Source organism: Haemorhous mexicanus, chromosome 3, assembly GCF_027477595.1.
Source record: "Haemorhous mexicanus isolate bHaeMex1 chromosome 3, bHaeMex1.pri, whole genome shotgun sequence".
NCBI lineage: Eukaryota > Metazoa > Chordata > Aves > Passeriformes > Fringillidae > Haemorhous > Haemorhous mexicanus.
Window position 1 is genome coordinate 34,806,625 of NC_082343.1, and position 21,440 is coordinate 34,828,064.

The following is a 21,440-nucleotide window of genomic DNA, read 5'->3' on the forward strand; positions in this document are numbered from 1 at the left end:
TATCAGTGCAGGATCTCCACAGGATAGAAGAGGGCTGTGATCCACTTATTACCCTCCTGAAGGAAGTGATTTATATCTCCCTCAGCTCTCCAGTACATCTCAGATCCCAGCAACTTTCCACTAAAACTTTCAATTTGATGTGAAACAAATTTATTAAAATTATTTTTCTCCCCCTTCCTCCCCTCCCCCATTCCACCCACAACTAAAAGCAAATATTAAAATCTTATTTAATGTACCCCTAGAGTTCAAGAGGGGGATAAAGAACAGAAAGAGGAACTCCTAGTACAGAGATCTAATAGTTTTGCTGAACAGACAGGTGCTGTCATTCCCCTGGTTATGCTACATGTCTCTCTCTATTACTCCAACTGTGGTTTGAGAGGTCTGATCAGAAAGAAAGATATATTACTTAAGAAGCAAAAGAATAGGGAAAAATATTTTTGCTTCAAACCTGTCTAGATCAGCCTTTTGGGAGGAAGACTGCTCCCTTTTCCTTTTTGAACTCTTCCTTTAAATGTTGAATTTGTCTAATGTAGAACCACCACCAAATAAAAAAAGGCAGAGCAAGCAATTTGGCAAGGAAGTGGCCATTTACTTTTGAAAATAAAAAGGATATATTTCTATGATAAATGACATAACTTTCTTGCATAAGCATCTAAAGCCCATCAATGTGAAATTAACAAAACAGCAAAGTTGTGTTCAATCTCATAAAGCTCAAGACACCAGCTCTGTTAGATCTTTATCAGCCTTCTGTTCAATCTCTATCAGATTTCCATTTTACAGAGGAACATAATTTTTTTTTCAAATTTGAAAGAACTGAACACTAACTAGCATGATTCTTTAGTAAGAGCAATTTAAACAAAAAAAATTCCCTTTTTTATACACACTGAAAAACATTAGTTACTGGCGAAAATGACACTCTGAAGTATTATTTAAGTGCAAATTAAAGGGCAGTTGACAGAATTCCCAACCACATACATCTGTGTATGACTAAGGATATAAAACAAGATCTCATGTGACCTTTCAATCTTAGGCATAATGATCAGCCTATAATATTGCTAGTCTGCTCCCAGCTCTCCTGAAGTCTTATTAAAACACCCTTTTCAAGACACATTTCTCTGCCCCAACAGGCAAATTCCTTCACTGCCAAGAAAAGCAAGCAGGAGGGAACCGTATGAAATACCGCGTGTGTTGTACGACGTGCTAGGAAAGCCAAGCCATCAGCTTGCAGGCATGCTGTCACCAGGTGTAACGAGCAGCAGAAAACCCGGTCAGAAAAGGGGCCCATAACAAGCTGACAAAAGCTGCAAATGTAGAGGTAGCCAGTGCAGGCACTCAGGTTAGGGTAGGATACACCTGGGATATCCCAGGTAGGATAAACCTGAGCAGGCTGCTGGAGTACCAGGCACGTGGCAGCTTCACCTCTTTCACTGCTGGCATAATACAGCAGTAAATAAATGATGGTCTTGTTTCTATCCCACCATTTTAATTCCTTTTGCTTCATTCTTAAAAATATTTTTTAATCCACTGAAATGGAAGAGTAAACATATTTCATATATCAAGAAGCTACAGTGGGATGATACTCTATGTGTTTTGAACTGGTTTGGTGTGGGTGGGGGTTTTTTTTGTGGTGGTATTTTTTTTTTAAGATCATCCCTCACTTTTCCCATTTTTTCATAGCTTCTAGACCACTCAAAATTCCTTTTTTTTCTCTCCCATTCTGTTACTTGAGCTTTGACTGCAGTTTCAGCAGTAATTTGTGGCTTAACAGCTTAGTTCAACCCATCTTCCACTATTAATAGTTTCTGACTTACTTTGTTATAAAAAAAAGGTAGGTGAAGATCCCCAAACTGACAGAGCAATAGCAGGTTTCTGGTTTTATCAAAAACCTACCCCCATTTGTTTTCTCCCTCCCATTTTTCTTTGAACCCTAGTACTTCTCACCCTCCAGGACCTTCACCCAAATGGAGGAAAAACAATCACACAGCCTTAAAAATATCATACTGCATGAAGAGACACATTTTAGTTGGCACTACCTTGATCTGCATTTCTCTGTATGTTATACTGGTCATGACTAAATATTCTAGTGGAATGTAAAATAACTAGTTTTGCTTTCAAACGCTGTTTCCCTTTCTTAGAAAAATGGTTGAAAAAATTACTGGCTTTAGAAATCTTTAGCCTTAGTTTTGCAGATCCAAACCCCATTTAAGCAAAAACTGGACAGACACAATCCGCAGCATCCAGAAAAAGTATCACCTCCTCACTTGCAGTTACCTATTAGCTGAAGTACATTCCAGAGTACCGAGAATGATAATTTCAAAAATCATTCCAAAGATTGCATTATCTGTAGTATCTGTAGTTCAGATTTTTAAAATAATCAGAAAAGGGTTTTGAAAATGATCACTCCAATTCCTCTTGAAGTTTTCCAATTAGAAAAAAAAAACAAACTTAAACTTAAGAACACTCTTTGTTATAAAGTTTTATATATATATATATATATATAAAGTTATATATAAAGTTATATTTATTATTTGGAGTCTGACAGTAAATTTTAACCAATATACCCTCATTTCAAAAAGAGCTGCAAATATTTTCAAGTAATTAAAATAATGTAAACAGACATAGCCAGTCCTACAAAAAAAAGGTAGCTGAAAAATGCTTTCTCTGACAAACCAACAATTTAGCCCAGTTTGCTTTAGGGCTGAATAGCAGCATATGCCTACTCAGCAATATTCATTTAAAAATATGTTTATCAGCTGCAGACCCAGCACAGGATCAGGTGAGGGTGGAAATGGGGAAACGAAGAAAAATTAGAGTAGAGTAAGACAGGAGAGTCCCAGCATCACTAAGGTAGAGCCTATAGCGGCTTACGCACTTTCCAGACAACCCTTAAGGAATGCAGAAGGTTTACCATGGCTTATTCAAGCTGTTCTACAAGAATTTTTATAATCCCTTTAAAAGATTGATATTGCAAAGAATCACATTTACACCTCCTCCCTTAATCTAGCATAACTAATCTTTCTACAGCACTCTGAACTCGTAAATAATGAAATTTTAAAACAAGAATCCATTAAATCCATTTGTATGAAAATTCTGTGGGTTTGAAATCCATTTTCTACTGATAAATAGCTGTAGAATTCACTCGTTCTTTGGCATCTTAATGAAAATTATACACCAGCATCTTCATGAAGATGATATATCAAAAATTACTTGTGCTATGTATGAAAATAACACCATTCATGGTATCTTCCCTGATTCCTTCTTAGCACTGTTAGAAACACTGATATTAAAAAAATTCTGATCCTGATGGAACTCAGGAATGAAAACCTTAGCTGGAAAGTTATCCAAGTTATTTGATTAATTTAGCACATATAAATCATTAAACAGCTTTTAACTATTTTTGGAAACTGAGCTTGTTACCATCAAGCACAAATGCGTACAAATTATACACAAATGACTAGAATGCTTAATGGAAGAAAACATAAACGCATTAAGATTAAAGGAAATATTTAAAACCACAGATTCTCTGTCTACTGTGGGGTCATCTCCCAAAATGTCACAGCCCACGCTAATCAAATCCTTTGCATTACTGCAGTTGCAGCACAAGAAGTCAGATAAATGGACTTGCTGAGAGAACCCCTTCATGAAGACTTCTGTCATGAGACTGTCAAACTGTCTAACATAACAATTTCCAGTACTCAGGTTTAATCAAGCTAGACAAAAATGTTGGAGGCACTCCAAATGTTTTATGGCTTAGGGCATCAAGGATCCTGAGATCACTTCCCAAGTGCTGTCAGATTCTACATCTCCCAGATTTGGAATCCTGGCTTCCCTGACAGTCTCCTAAAGAACGACCACAGGAAATTCCTCTACAGCAGCTCCATGTCTTCATCAGCAAAAGAAAAATGCAGCAGCACATCCAAAATGCCCTCCTTCAAAGACTCATGCATCATAATGATTTTAAATAAAACATCAGCTTTTCAGGATTTAAATACATAGCACCATAATGATAATTTTTTACATTCCTGGCTGTTTTAGCAAGAAGGAGTGTGATGGACATAGACAAATGCCTGCTGTTCATGTGTGACAACAAGACTTAGCTATATAAAGATGACAAAGGGCTAACAAAACTGTAATATGAAGGAAAAAAAGAATCTAAAAGAATCTTGACAAAGCCTATAGACCTTTCTTTTGAAAAAAAGAATTTAAATAAATCTACTAGATGACACATTTCAGGATTTTAACATTTCTTTTTTGTATGGGAAAAAAACAATCTTCTTTTTGTTTGGACTGAGATTATTTAAATAATCACTGCCTCAAACTTGCAATAAAAATACTAATCACCAACTATCACATCAAAATGGTAAATTGATATTGCCACTTTATTAATGAATGTGTTTTCTTATTCTCACAATACCGATGACTATTTAAAAGTTTCAGTGTTTTACAGAGCTGATTTACTTGAGAAAAAAAATGTTGAAAAAATTGATAGCATTAGCAGCTTGATGTTCAGGAACATCTACGTGTACTCCTCAGATCCTAAGTCAGAAACTACAAGTACAAAAATAGATTTTAATTTCAGTCTTCCAAAACTTGTCATGTTGTTGAAAATGATGATTCATTACTTGTACATATAAGCTTATCTCAAGACTAGCAGACACAGAAGGATTTGTGGTTTATGCATCTAATTTAGAGTTAAAATTAGAAAATTATCTCGTACAGATTGCAGGGAGGAACTGCAAAACCTTCTAACTCCTGCCTCTTTGAAATTGATTTTATATATACATATACTCTATATATACACACACAAATATTACAATAAGGCAGCTCAGAAGTCTTACCTGAGTCTGTTTCATTGCCCGTTCCACTCTGCGAGTGCTTCCTTTCTCCAGTTTGGTCCGAAGGAGTAAGGCTGATGTCTGAATGGCCCAGAACTTTGGCTGGGAGAGCAAGCACTGCAGACAATAAGAACATTTTGTCATTACTTAAAGACATTGAAGACAGTAAAATTTTTTAAAGTGGTCTCAAGCATGAATGCTGTTTGCTATTCTGGAAGTCAAATATGTGCCTGGAGGACTTATTTCATTAACTGAGGGCTGTACAAATTACCTTAATCTATTTTCAACATAAAAAGTGGCCTTCAAAACCACTTCCTCCTTCTCAGCTATGCAGTGCTACGTTTACATGTACCCATATGGTGCACAGGCCAAAATGCACAAATTAAAATGGCTACTCAGAATCAAAGGAAAATGAAGAATTGATCCTGCGCTGACTGGCTCAGCTTTTTCCACACCTGCATACTGGCTAGCTGTAGACAGCTGCAGGGATCCTACTTTTCAAGGCTGAACAAATCCAGCTCTTTCTTGGCCTCTTCTCATATGCATGATGATGCCCATGTTAACAGCACTTCCACATGAAAAATGCTGAATTTGCTAAGAATCCGAAGAACATTAATTAATCTAGAACTTGCCATGACTTGAGAATGACAGGAAGAATTTTTGACTTTAACAGATGTATAGGGACCATGGAATAATCTATGCAAGCAGTTTTCCTACAATAATTTTAACTTATCGCTTAGAACATGCTGCACTGATGCCAGGAACTTAGTGCCAGTCTCCAACCACTGATTTTCAGGAAAGTCCAATAGAAGACATGCAGCCAATACAATTCTGGTATCTCTTAATAATTTACAGACTGCCTGGACTCTTTCCAGCATGGTTTTAGACAGAATATACCATTTCTGAAAAGTGAGACAGCAGGAAAGCTCCCTTGCTAATTTTATTGACACTGCAAATATGATCCATCTTCTCTGAGAAAATATATTTGTCTATAGATATTTGTAGACAGGAGAAAAAGCCCCAGTGGTTTTATTCTTTCCTCCCAAAGATCTCCCAAAGCATAAAAAAGCACAATTTGCTCATGGTTTGTGTTTAATGCCTGACAAATTTCTGTCATGTTGTAATCGAGTTTTGTTTTCCCTAGTGATTTCAAAGGAAAGGAAGCAGAAAGAAACAGTCTAAAAAAATATCCTCCAAACAAAACTACAATAGGAAGAGAGGCACAACGAAAGCAAAAATGAAGGCAGTGTGAAGGCTTGTTTGCTGTGCAACAACCAAACACTCAACTAATCCTACCCTTTCTGAGCAAGAATCTCTGTACCAACTCTTTCAGGACTTCTCCTCAATCTTAGAGTAAGAGGCACCCAAAGGCTTCTATACTGTCCTCTTTGTTCTGAGAGCCTGGAATTAATTAAGGGAACACAATCACAACATTCTCTATTCTGTAGATTGTCAGGTGCCTTTTTACAAACTATAATCACTAAATAATCACTGGTAACTGATGTATGTTCTAGTTCTGAGAGCTACCTCTCCCCTGTTTCATCCAACTTCAAACACCTATTTTAGTTGCGTCTTAAGACAGCCACAAGCAAGGTATTCCTAGCACAGGACACTGGGGTCCGAGTTTATTTTTTAGCGGCCATACCAGGTAGCTGCTAAATCAAACACCTTAAGGAATTGCTTGGGCAAACACTGGAACAATGTTTCCTTTACCTTAAAAGCTTATTTTGTGGGAAAGGTCACCCTTTTCCCTATTTTCTCCACTATTAGTATTCTGTCATACTATTTAATTTTTTACTTCAAGGGATTTTTTTTCTGTGCTACCTGGTGGTAGATATCAGTATTAACTTTGCAAAAGAACAGTGACAACTAAAAGTCTTGGCAAATAACACTCCTAAAGATATTTTCAGGTCTGATTACTGCCCTTGCCCAGCAGCAGAGTCCTTGCTCTCTCACTGGTTCACTTTAGCAAGTGGCCCACGGAGGACAGAGTACAAAGTTTTTGTCCACCGCATCCGGCTCTGCAGGAGAACCAGCAGCCCAGGAAAGCCTCTCCTCTGTCATTGTGTGCACCTCCCACACCACCACCTGAGCAGTGAGTTAAGCAAGCATGCTGCATGAGCTGTGTATAAAGCCAAATAGGGAGGGAGGAAATCTGAAGAGAAAAAGAGCACAATACAAACAGGGATAATTACATTTCACTCCTCTGCAGGAGCAATGGCAAGTCATATTTTGAATAACAATCCTGCTTTTTAAAGGTATTCATGAAATAAAATTAAAGGTATACCTGCTAAAATGAAAGGTATACCTGCTGTAAAATTACAGAAGAAAAATTTAATTTTTTCAACAGCTTTATTGATACAAGAAAACATTGCAACTGCACAAGACAATGAGAAGCAGACCTAGTTTGCATTTAAGAAGCACTTGTACTTTTATACTGATACAGAGCTCACAGTCCTGTGCCAGAATTCAAATGCTCACCTTTTCATTGCCTAATTATAATGTTTAAAGCACCACAAAAAATCGAAATAATACATGCATAAAGGGCACAAATGTTTATATTTAAAGGCTGTAAAGAATAGTTTCAGAACATCTAACCATAACTATTAAGCAAGCTTTAATCTTATACCAAAATGTCCAAATGTCCAAATAATAAATACTTTCTCATAAGATCCAAAGCTTTATATTTTCACCTGAAGCTAAATCTAGGCTCTGTTAATAGGATTATAGGTTAAAATAAAACATCTGGGGGAGGGGGGAAAAAAACAACCTAAGAACATGCAGGTTTTGTCAACATACTTGAAAGTTCATTACACTGCACCAAGGGCAGCTAAGAAAATTAACAAAATAATTCTGAAGCATAACCACTATTGAGAATCTTCACAAGTCATCTTTGTTCTTAATTTAGGGAAAGAGCAATAAAGTAAAAAAAAGAGAAACACGGGAAGATTAGACAGGCTGAGAAGAAATGAAAGGAAATATGGTTATGCAACATTTTCTGCACAGAATAGGATATTTTCACATGGGAAAAGTAATTTTCCAATTCTTTCACACATTTTTTTCCTACAAACAATATCATCCTCTCCCATCATATCAGAATGTAAAAAAGGAGATGACCAAAGAATTACACAAACCAGAATATTTAATTCAATATGACTTCCTTATATGACATTCAAATGAAACAAGATGATGCTGCAAGTCTTATTAGCAAAATAGTCCATTATTGTATAACACTTACAGCTATGTAAGAACAAAAGGCAAGTTTTGCTCTTGGAACAAAAACTTCTCCAGGCAACCTGTTCTAAATTACTCAAGGAAGTTATTGATACCCTATCCCTGGATGTGTTCAAGGCCAGGCTGGATGGGGCTTTGAGCAAGCTGGTGGAAGGTGTCCCTGCCCGTGGCAGATGAGTTGGAACAGGATGGCCTTTAAGGTCTCTATCAACCCAAACCATTCCATGATTCCAAGTAATACCTGAATTGCAAGGCAGGGGACATTAGTAATGACACCCAGATCAAACCCAGGCACAGATTTTTGTCAAACCCAAAAATCAGGTACCATTAACAAACAATTTCAGCCTCAGTATTCAGAATTTAATCTAGGTGTGAATGACTCCATGATCACTCTTATAACTTTCTGTCAGAGAAACAGAGAAACAACTGCATCAGTTGGTCTTGACCTAGAGGTAAAGACTGGTCAAAGCAACCCTTGCCTTCCTGCTTTTACTAGTTTTAAAAGTTGGACGTCCTATAGGAATTCTTCCTGCCATCAAGGTCAGGAAGAGCTTATTTGAGCATATAAGACATGCTAGAAAACCTGGAACAGGTAAAGATAATTGTTGTTAACTGCAGCACTAATTAATTTTAATGTTTTCTAATTTCTCCTTATGATAAATCTATGCTGTAAGGCTATTGTTTTACTCCTGAAGCTTGCACATGGATAAACTATCTGTAGCCCAGCAAAGTACTGTGATTGCTATGATGGAGATATCATCTGAAAATGGACTTGTAAACTAAGCAATTTTAATTGCAACCAGTTGTGGAATTCCTAAGAATTTGCACATCAGTCCATCAGTGAACCAAAAATATTCTGCTTGTTGGCCAAATTGCCGGGATGTGGTTAAAATTATTTAACTGAAGTCACAGGCATGAGGAACCCTGAAGATAGCTCTGTTCCTCTGTCATGCCTCCAAAGACATGACCCTTAGCTCAGATTCAGCCCAGGTTATTTGCTAACTTATTTTAAATTACAAACAAACAAGCACAAAACACAGGGGAGAATTTAGAGAAAAAAAATGAAAAATATTCCTTTTTAGTTCCTTATATTATCCATTTCAGTTAACACACTTCAGGAGCTTTGTTGTTTACTTTTCCAAAAAACCACACATTAAGATTTTCAAATAACTCATGTAGACTACCTCATCCATAGCCCAATAGTCTTGTCAATAGTCAAGAGTCAATAGTCTTATCAATAGTCTTGTTTCATATAACCATGTGTATCTTTATTTGGTGATTTTTTAGCAATTCATCCAGATAATTAACATGAAACCTTTATTTCTTCAACACATCCCAAGGCAAAATGGCAACCTTTAAACTCATTCTGTTCTTTGCTGTAAAATGAGACACTACTATGGCTTCTTTGCCACATTCTATATCCTGCACAATTATCAGGTGAGTACATAAAAAATCCACTAGTTATGACTGAGGCATGAACAGGGAAAATGTGCATTTGCTTGTATACATATCTGTTAATCTCTGCTGAATGACATTATTTCTGAAAGCTAACTTAAAAGGATTTTTTTTTTTTTTTAGGTACACAACAAAGAATTGGCAAAAACTTCTATGGAATTCATGACTAAGATCAAGAGGAAAAAAATCAGTATGATATTAGGGAGAAATGTGATTTGCTTTCCACATGTTATTCTCATCCAAATAATCTGACACGTTTCTGTATATCTAATGCAAGTTTTTCTTCTAAAAAGTCAAGTTCAAATGACACTTATTTAATTTGAAATTGTTTTGAAATTTTTCCTAGCACTAAACTGGTGACCAAAAAAGAAAAATGAAATAAAATTTAAAATAATCAACTTAGAGAAAAACCTGAAAGATGCCCCATTACTGTGGAAAAACTTCCTTTCATTAAATCCATGTTTTTTCAACAGAAGAGTGTTTCATAAAAGGTACTCCTTGCATTTCTGGGAAAAAAGTATGTACAGAAAACTGCCCTGGAAAGAAGCTAAATGAACTTTATGGAACTATTTTTAATTGCCTAAGAAAGATTAAGTCAATACAAGGTCCAGAGGGATGCAAAAATAATAGAAATTTTGAGAAAAGTCCTTAAAATATTAACTCCTTTACTAACCAAGCTCAAATACAAACGATCTGCAGTAGTACTGGCAGTATCTGGTTGAAATGAGATTTGTAACTTTAAACAATAATTCTGTTAGAACCCTATAAGTTAAAATAAAGTACATTTGTGACTAAGTGGTTTCCAGTACCAGCACACTTTTTATGTTTTAGTGAAAAGCACAAGTATCAAGAGGGCAAGAAAAATACTAAATTTCTAGTTAGAATTAAGCAGCAGAACCATGGCTTGGCAACAGAACAAGCCAGTCAAAATGACCACTTTTAGCTTTTCTGCTTAGTGTAGGAACATGTAAAAATCTCCTGTTGGCTCAAACAGATCAAGTATGTTCAAATCAAGTATACATACCCATTCTGCTGTACATGCCCACCCCAAAGATTTTAAAATAAAGAGGACTCAAAAGAAGATTTGACTATATGGCATCACTAACAAAAGCACGATGCTGAGGCTTCACAGAGCTCAAAATCCTCCTAGTAGTGTTTTTATTCTTATCACAACACTTAACAGTTTACCAATCCTTCAGTGACCACAAATTAAGAGGAAACTATAACAGCTACACACAGACACAAACCCTCAAATCAATAAACAACTAAAATTCATTTCTGTTTTCTAAATAGGCATATTTAAATGGACAAGGAGTAGTATTTGATGTTTAAGCTGATTTAATGTGTGTGACAAAGGATTGCTTTTAAGCACAGAATGCTGTTGTGCTGGTGAATATAAACACTTTAATGCAAAAAATTGCTTAGCAACCAGCTAAAGGAGTATTTATCTCCTTGTATCTATATTTAAATTAAAAGTTTCTATTTTGCAATTATTATAGTACATATGCTCTTTATACACAGAAATGAAATTTCTAATAAATCTAAAAATGCATTCAGAATTGCAGAATACTGAATTACAATAAAGTTTTTTGTCTTTGATACACCATTATCCTTAGTTCAATGCTACCCCCAAGACTTTTCCTTTTTATCTTCCATTGTTGTTACACACAAATCTTTTCTGTTGTTATGTGTAATGATACATAATTACTGCATATTAATCTCTAAATGTATTTTTATGTCAAAATTGAAATGGCACCATAAACTGTCTATTTGTAAATGCCCATCTGATTCATCCCAAACAAAGACTTAATGCTATAATTTCAGAGAGGTTATTTTTTTTGTACTAACAGGGGAGCTCCTCCAGTGTCTTCATAAATCATCATTTTATTGAAATTGAATAATCTGAAGTTCAGACAGAAAGAACTCCATTCTTCTATACTTAAATATATATATGAAATACTTGTCATTTTTTTGAGGATATCACCTTAACACATGACAACTTCACTTTAGGTTCAAAATTCAAACAAAACCTGACAGCCAATAAAGATTACCTCTTGGAAAGTAAATTGGAAGAGGTAGCAACAAAACAGAACACATCAAATTCAACCTTATTGACCTTACTGCTTCCACAGGAGAACTTCTACTCATGGAATCCACAGTACAATCCCCAATTTATAGAAAACATCATAAGTACGTGATAGTTCTAAACAAACAACAGTGGTTAACTTGGGAACCAACAAATAGGATGATGAAGCAAACTGTTTCAAACCATCCTCTCTTTCCAGTTTCTTTCATCCATAATCATTGGCATTGCTTTAGACATGAACAATCAGGCTGTATATTCTCCAGTTACATTTTATTGGCTACAAACACCTTCATATTTTCTAAGGTCCAACAAGAAAAAACTGAATTAGGATTTCACTCCAGATCATTCTTGTTTCAAATGGACAAATTGTAACCCTATTTGGAATAATTATGCCCTTGGAGAACAACACAAACAAAATACAGGACACAAACAAGGACAGTAATATTTTTATACCTTCAGAATGCAAGGCTTCCATAAATACTATGAGAGTGGATATGTTTAGTGGCTAGCAGGAAGGAAGAGAAGATAGTCTAATTTATGCAGAAAATTGTTCCTAGCATGGACTAGCCAACAGACTTTGCAGATTGGTTTTTGGTTGCTTTTTTCCTATTAAAAAATTATCTAAACAGAAGGAATACTCACACCAGGGTGTATTGTAGTCTACTACATCTTTCCTCCTCAAGGTCAAAAGCACTGCTCAGGTATCAAACAAAGATTAACGGCCCTGTTGGTATGTTTAACAGTTATCAAACCCTGTGTTGTATATGCCTTGATACATCTTTAATTTCACACTTTCACTAAACATGGAAATCTGTCCTACACTTCCAGCCATTCTAACAGTTTTGGGACAGAAAAAAATCAAAATATTATCAACTAATCCTGTAAATTAGAAGTCACATCAACACATGAGCAACTGTCTTCAAAATTTCTGCCTTTTTCTGTTAAATGGACTACAATTTTAGGTAGCAACCAAAAGCATCTTGTTCCATGTGGCTTTAACAACTAAACCCTAAAAACCAACAATATGCAAAGTCTTTGGAGTTACAGATTAATAATTGATTTAACAGTCTTAGGGCAAAACTAGCAACACAAGGATAATTAACATTTTTTTTTCTTTGCAAACATGACAACTTGCATTATACACTTCTAATTAATAATATTTCAGGCATTATTCCAAGTCCTGTGTTAGTTTTTCTTTTCCTGTGTTGCATGAGAAAAATGTGTTATTACTTGGGTAGGTCTTACATACTTTCTTGCCTAACAGCATCTAATATAAATTCTACATGGCACCATTAGAGCATTATGCCAAGACATTTGCACTGTAATAACAAAACAAAAAATAAAGCAATGCTTGAGCCTGTAGGAAGTGCATTAGCAGAAGTTCTGTATTTTTGTTTATTAGGTCTCTCGGTGTTTCAGTGAATTGTTACATCATGACAGCATGCTACAAAGTCAGTCGTGATGATCTCTGGTTTTTTTAAAACCTCTTGAACTTACCATGATTTAAAAAATTCTCTGTCTGTTAGGCAAACCAGAGAGGCAGAAATCCTGAAAGGATTAAAGTGACAGAGGAGAAGATTTACTTTCCTGCACTGGCTGGGACATCAGCATTTGCACAGTGCTATTTTCCAGTACTGCTTTAATATTCCATCTATATCAGTAGGTTTAGACCCCACATTCAGTATATTTTCCCCCAAAATCTAAAACTATTCACTCAATTGTATGTCAAGGGTTTATTTTGGTCCATAAAACTAATCCTGGGACTGTTGAACTAAAATAGCTTTTCACCACGACAGGTGTTAGCTGATCATTAGCAGAGCTGGGCTTAAAGCTCTTAACCACAGCCATTAGAAATACCTCTTGGTGTTAAGAAGTCAAGAGTGAGGCCAAAACACCATCAGTGATCTGCATCAAGGGACTAGTTTAATTAGAATGGCATTTTTAAAATTCACTTTGTCTAGTCTTGTCTGGTAGCCTCAGCACTCAAATTATAACATTACATCATTGTAAATACAGAGTACCTTTTGTTGACTCCTACCACTAAAACAAGAATACACTATCTGATTTTTTTTTTTTTTGCACTGCTATATACTTCAGTGTGTACAGCAATGCAAAACAAATGAGATTTTTTCATAGACATAATTTCAGAAGCTTGGATAATTTAATGGATGTGGAGTAAAATATTAATTATGAGTGTTTTAATATGAAACATATGTGTACACACACATACTGATTACTTTTTTCCGCTTTCAGTTTTCTTTTTGTCCATACACACTTTATAAGGAAAAATGTTAGAAACCTATTAGGTAAACAGTTACTTATTTACACTACACTAGACTAACCTAGAAATGAATGCTAGACTCAATAGAGCAGGAATTATACTGCACTTACCTAAAGGCAATTTAATGTTCTCAAGTGTCTCATTTAATCTTAGTCCACATGTGACTGACTCTCTTTCTAAAATTTATTGTATCTGGAATTTATCAAATCTGAAGGTAAATTAAATACAATGTAAGAGTTATTTTGTAGCTTGCTCAATCAATTAAAAAGTTAGAAGACAATTCTGGAATAAATTTTCTTCTCAGAAGACTTAAAAAATATCCCAATACATGAAGGCTCATGTAATTTCACGTCAACTGCTTTTTCCACAGCTTTTTTAACCCCACTTAAATAGTGTTCAAATGAGTAGGTCTTGATAACATCTGCCCACCGGTATCCTCATATTCTATCCTGCTTATCATTCCAAATATATTTCCCCTCCATGACACATGCTTTACACAGTAACTCTTACTCTTTCTGGTATCTACCTTGCAAAGGGAGAATTCTTGCTTCTAGGCAACTATGTATGCAAGATCAGCTTGGAAACTGTGCTGGCTTGTGTACCACTTCTGTAGTACCTAGAATTTCAAGGAATATTAAAAAAAAAAAAAATCAGGCAGGAAATCTTGGAAGTTAGTTCTATTATCTGCTCAAAGATATTGTTAGCAACCTTACTAGAACTAGCAAGACACTTCATTATCTTTCTTCAGCCATCTCTTCTACCTCACCTTAAAAGAATTGTGGTTGGAAAAACTCAACAGGCTCTTCTCAGCAACAGATCAACATTATTCACCAGTAACCTTTTCCTTTGTTAGTCAATACTCAGACTCAGCATAGTAAGCTGACTATACAGCTGAAAGTCTCGATTGGGAAAAAGGATGACTTCCCAAAAGAAAAGACCCTCAGACTTTACAGCTTCTTTGTTTCATTTGTTTTCATTAGCAAAGGAAACATAGCCAATATTCAAGTGAGGCTGCCTTACCCTGGTCTTGGTTCTTCTAAATAATATTAGTCAGGAGAACACCAAACTTCTCTTTCCATTCTCCATCACCATCTTATTTGAAACCTGAAAAATCTCAAGTCCTTTTTGCCTTTTCAGTGATTGTTTTTGAAGAACATGGACCAAAAAGAATCATAGAAAAGGTCTAGATCTGCTGCTTTTACTAACAGACCTAAATATGTAGTTCGATTATTATTATCTCCTTCTGATTCCATGTACACTTCCTCACATGCAGAACATCAGTCAAAACAAATGACTCTCCTTCTCCACAACCACGCTTTTCAGAAGCGTAGAGGGAAATGGTTAAGCACTGTTAGAACAAGGTTCATAACCAAACATCTGAAATGCCATAGCTGTTCCTTCCCCCTGTTATATCTTTACATCTTCTTGACTACACATCAAGGATTTCCTCAGCTTTTAAGCTGGATGTTCCTATGTTTTCTCTTGGAAAATCTGTCTCGTGCCATAACCCTGCAACTCAGGAACACCTAAATATTGTATGTATTAAAAAAATTAAATAAAAGCGTGTCCTTTGACATGGGGCTACTGGAAACAGATCTCTGGTCAGAAATAGAAGAAACACAAGCACATGATGAATGTCTTTCCAGCTAGCTCTGAATGTAGTTCTACAGATAAAAGTGAAATGACAGCCCAGTGTCCCCTACATGATACAATTCACAGGGAAAAAGGTCAGAGAAAACAAGCACTAGAGAAATCCTCCCTTTCAGAGGAAGTCTCATATGTTCCAGAAAAAGAGCTGTGTGAAAGGAATACAAAGATCTACCCTCACTGGAGAATTTTCTGCAGAAACAAAAGACTCAAAGAAAGCTTTGTATGGATTCAAATGTAACCGAAACAAAAAAAGCAAGCTCATATTAGCCTGCATGGAACAAAAATATAATAAAAAAGTATGGAGACTTATAGTGAGTTATAAACATGATTCTTTGCTTCCACAATCTGTGACTTCACTTGCGTGCATGAAGGTACGTGCATGACTTGCAGAGAAAGCTATGGAAGAAACAAATATCACAATTCAAAGTAATTTTAGACACAATGAAATAATCAACTCAGACCAGGATTGGCTAAGAAAATGCTTCAATGCTTTTCCCCCTTTAGGATTTTCTACTTTCTAATAACAGTACAAAGATATTATCAAACAAATTAGTTGTTCAGTTCTACTTATACAACCAAACTGCAGCTGTATCCTGGATGTCCAGAATTATAAAAGTTTTCTTCCAGATTAACAGTCACTGGTGGGCTGATATTTAGCAGGTTTTTACGAGCTTGATGCTCTCTTATGATACTAAGTGGTACACACTTTGTGTCCTCATTTAAGATGTAAAAGAAGACTATTTTTTATGCTATTGCCTAATCTGTTTTTTCTGTTGTATTTAAGTTTTCATTTTTATTTTCATTTTAAGAGACTCTTTAAGTTCAGAAGTAAGCTTTCCTTGGAGGTTCTCAACTTTTTTTTTAAGGAGAAGAAAGAAACTAGAGAAGAAAAGGAAATGTCATGAAAAAAAGAAGATACTGTTTTATTTAAAGGAATCAGCTTTCAATGACTAGTGAAGGGTAAACCACATAAAATATGGCCCCTATTTTCACTTAGAATGAAGTCCAGCCATATGACTGACACTTGTTCTATTGTGCCAAATACATAACTTATTCTGTGTTATGCTGCAAACAACTTCAGCCAGATTTGACTGTAGTAGCATTGTTTTTTTCAGGTCTGTGGTTTGGACTTACTCCTGAAACAGCATAAGTACAGACTTCCACACCACATCACAGTACTGCATTTATTTCCTAAGGCCCAATCTCAACAGTAATAAATCACGATTTTTGGATACAAAAGACTAGACTTTAACTCTTTGGTATCAATGATAAGGATTTCCCTATTATTTAACAACAGCAAATTTCTTGTTTTAACTGCTCAGCCTCTGTAATTTCACCATCTGTGCCAAGATTCTCAATACATCATGTGATCTTGAGGTTATAACCTGAAAACCAGAACAGCTTTATTTTTTTCCTCTGCACAGGCAGTAAAATAGTGAATCTGGTTTGACAATGGCTAGATATCATATTTTAAACATAGATAATTTCAGGACTGCATGCAATGGTACATGCTATCTGCGGACTTGCAATCTATTTAGTCTCAAGACAAACAAAGCAAATGACCAACAAATAGGCTGAAATTTAGAAAAATTGTGTCAATGATGGATATTTTCTAACTTGTTAGAATTGGCCATGTGGGAGAAGAAGTAAATCCTATTCCCCTTGCAAACTACCACAGTAGGCTCCTAAATCCTCTGCCTTTCATGCTCTACCCTCCTTCAGCCTTGCCTCTCCTCTGACAAAATGCATTTTTGGAACAGACAGTGCTACAGCTTAACTCATCCTCTGCTGATAGAAATTTTTTCTTCAGGGAGACAGTTATGACTGTTAATCTTTCCATTTGTTACTGCTGCCTGTGGCTACAGACAAAACCCATCATTTCTCAATACTTTCTTTGGGTTGGTAATTTTTTTCTTTTTTAAAGTAGTACTTCTTACTCAGCAAAATCTGGGTAAACCTACACATTAAGGTTCCCATTCTTTTTTTTCTGCTTTGCTTGCATGAACTTTTCAAGGCAAACTCAATTCTTTCTAAACTCCAGATCACTGGAAAAATTCTTTAGGCCTGACAGATCCTGCATCCTTATGCAACTGACCTAGGGTGGTGGGATTAGTCTGTTCTGCCTGCCTACTCACATTTATGAGCTCACCACTATGTTTTTTTCCACAGACTGCCAGTGATACTTCCTGTTTATTTGGCCTATCAACAGCCTCTGGAAGAATGCTGCTTTATATATTGTTGTTATCTGATGCTGCAAAAATTTTGTACTCTAACAGCAACTTTTGTCTTTAATTCTACAATGATAACCTTAGCACAAATATCCATTTACAATAATTACGCTTGAAATGCCTTAACTGAGAATCTTTTGCAGGAAAAGAATACAGGGTAGCAAAAATACTTGTTCTCAGACAGATTTGGAGCACAATCATAAAAATTGCCAAAAAAATGAAGCATTAAAAATTCCCTTCACAGCCTCACTAGAAGGCATTAAATTATTTTCTTGAAAAGAACTAATTTAAATGGTTTCATAATTTCTTAAATTTAACATTAGTCAATGGCACAAGAAGAATAACAGTTGCATACAACTTTTACATTATAAAATGCACATGTCCCTTTTGTGAACCAATCCTACAATGATGTTAACTAGTAAAAATCAGCTACCACATTTTTTTCTGTAACAGGCACAGTCAAAAAAATTCAGGAATAATTACATGCCTAGACCAGTGATTTATAGTAAGGCTGCCACTGACTTTATTATTCATCTATGTCAGAACAAATTACTGAAGTTCTATAAAACACCCTTCCAACCTTCAGTCTGTAAGAACAGCTGTCTGTAGAATAGTGAGACACAGTAAAAGAAAAACCACACAACGCCAGACAGGGCTCTACAGGGAGTGTGTTTACCTGGCTTTTCCCCGTTTTGAATGCCAGCATCCACCACAGGAATTCTGCCTACAATGGTCTCTATGGTTTAGCAGTCTACACACTGCAATACCTGGTGTTCACAAGTAATGTGACATGTTAATGCAAGAGGCATGCCTCACTTACTGCTTGGTGGGCTAAGGGGATCGGAGATGGCTGGAGATGACAATTTCAGTGAGATTTCTAGGATGGCCTCAACAGTTTCCCCAGAAAGAGTGTATTAGCAAGTCTCAATGTCCATTAGAAGATTGATTTCTATTTCATTCAGTTCCTTCCTGACTTCACCAGCAGAAATATTTTGTCTCTTTAAAGAGCTATTGCTCTCACATGCAAGAGGATCAAGCTGCTGGAGGCCACCAGCATCCTGGCTTTTAACCTTTTGTGGAAAAGTTTAGTTCCCAGGAGCAAAAAACATCTGCCACCTTCCTTTCAGAGCCTGACGACATAGTAGTCCTGAAAGAAGAGTAACTCCTTAAGCAGCAACCAAAAGTGAGGAAGGAACAGAGTAAAAGTAGTCAGCAATACATTAGCAAGAAAGAAATTAGGGAAGATGAGAGCAAGAGTGAAAGATAAACAAAAAGCAAGCACTGACAAAGAAGGGCTGAGAGGAATATGGCATGGATGAGTAAACGAAAAGGGAAGCTGACACAAGCACAAGTGACTAATACTAGTGGGGGAAAGAGTGAGAGACTGCTGGAGTGCATGAAAGAAAATCCTGCCTTGGTGGGCAAAGTGAATAGCATTCCTAAATCTGACGGAGTTGTGAAGAGAGAAGCTATAATCTGAATATATTTATCAGAGACAAATGGCAGTGTCTGGGTTGTGCTTTGACTGGAAAGAAGCTACAAGCATGAACTGTAATGGATTAAGATTCAAACACAACAGTCTAGTGTCTGATTAGTGTACTATGCACAGAAACCACAGCAGTTATTAAAATCACTATGAAATTTGGACAAGGAATCATAGAATGGGTTGAGTTGGCAGTGACCCTTAAAGGCCATCTAGTCCAATCTCCCTGCAATGATCAGGGGCATCTTCAACTTGAACAGGTTGGTCAGAGCCTCATGCAATTTGACCTTGAATATTTCCAGGGATGGGGCATCTACCACATCTCTGGGCAACTTGTTCCAGTGCTTATCCACCTTTTTCATAAATGTCCACCTTATGTCTAGTCTGAAGAAGCTACATAGACATTTTACTTTGAGAAATGAAAGAGGCAATCTTTTTAGTTATGCACCTCTATGGTTTGCAACTTCCCAGCTTTATTACAGCTACACGACACAGAAATGAACACTTGCCTATTATAGATCAGGAAAAGACACACAATATACAGACACATAAAGACACACTGCAGTTCTTGCACAATAAGCTGTAAGATGAGAACTGTGTCCTTACACCAGCCTCTCAATGTCCTGCTTGCTTTCTGACTCACTACTAAGCTAAATGCTTCAGACCATGCAAGCTGCTCAAAATAAAAACATAAACATATTTCTAAACATATTTCATTCCTTTATTCCAGAACAGTAATGCTTTGGCAGATAGGTATTAAACTAAAAAGCAAAGAAAACATGATTTCTAGCAAATAAAAAACCAAATTAGGTACAAAACCCAAGACATATGCTTTCCCTCTCCTGGTGTTGCAGTTATGAAATCAAACAACTAATCTTACAGCACAGAAAAATCTTTCACAGTCTATTTATAGAAATCTGTAAAAATATTTTCTCTCTCATCTTTCGCCTAGACTAGACAGAATTCATTGGAGAATGTGTTGCCCAAAGAATTCTGACAAATGTACTTAAGAAAAATCTAGCTGACACAAAACATGAAGTCGTTAAGAAGAAGAAAAAAGCCCAAGCTCCAATTTAATTAATGCAAGACATGCATGAGGATAATATAGACAAGAGAGTAAAATCTCAAATATGTCAAAATATATTAACTAATACCTAGTGTAATGATTTTTATTTCTGTTCAGAAAAGGCCCCAAATCTCAGCTTCTCAGATAGAAAAGCATTAGTGCAAATACTTTAAAACATTTTTGCAAATTCAAACATGCAGATCATGAAGTTTTAAAATATTTTATTGGCTTTTATTTGAATAGTCTTCTTAACTGACAGCTCTACTTGCTATGATTAATGCAGCCAATCCAAACATGTCAAAAGTATTTATTTTATACCATATTATCACATATATTATATCCTAGGCATATAAGTTATACCAGAAATAAGTCTGAAATTTCCCACAGTAATCATCATTTATGTAATTTATGACAGACATTGCTTGAACAGTCCACTAAAGGAGCTGGCATTGGTTCTATTTCCAGATGCAATGGGCTAATCTTCATCAATAGAATGTAAACCTTTCTTATTCATGTATTTGCATAACTGGAAAGTACTTTTCATAAGGCTCACAAACACTGCATATGAATTACCTTAGGAAGCTTTCCTGCATATTTGATGTTACGATTAAGTACTAAAAAAAATACTTTGCTTTATTGGTCTGTAAATTATTCCAGTAAAAATCTATTTCTCTAAGAAAAAAAATCCAGCTGAGCAATGGGGTTCTACTGGCAAGAATAAAAGCTTCCCCCCTTTAGTCATATAATATGTGATCTGTTCTTGAATTCAAGCATTCTATAAATACATGTAAAATAAATGTGCATACACCCTCTATACAGATGTATTTTAATGATTCACAAATTAATTTATCCTTAACACCTTACTTTCTGGCCAACAGCACTTCATAATTCCATTTTTCTATTTAAATGTGCTGCTTCTGATAAAAGAAAGAAAATACTGCGGAAATGTCAGAATCAGAGCTCCTTAATCTTTGTCCTTCTGTAACCTAGAGGGCACTGTGTTTTTCCACAGCATACCAAGCCAACAAACTCCTCATACAAGGGCAAGACAATACCCAAAACCATAACCAAGATCACTGCTGAACAGAACAGAACTTACTCAAACAACGACAGCTAAGCAAG

General features: G+C 35.9%; 1 protein-coding gene across 3 annotated transcripts in view; it reads right to left on the reverse strand.

Moving 5' to 3' along the window:
• Positions 1–21,440, reverse strand: part of TTC27 (tetratricopeptide repeat domain 27) — a 112,820-nt gene that overhangs the window by 49,277 nt on the left and 42,103 nt on the right. For all 3 annotated transcript variants that reach the window (XM_059841331.1, XM_059841330.1, XM_059841329.1), the window contains exon 10: positions 4,839–4,952. In XM_059841331.1, coding sequence (XP_059697314.1) covers positions 4,839–4,952 — 114 coding nt within the window. The remainder of the gene's footprint in view (positions 1–4,838; positions 4,953–21,440) is intronic.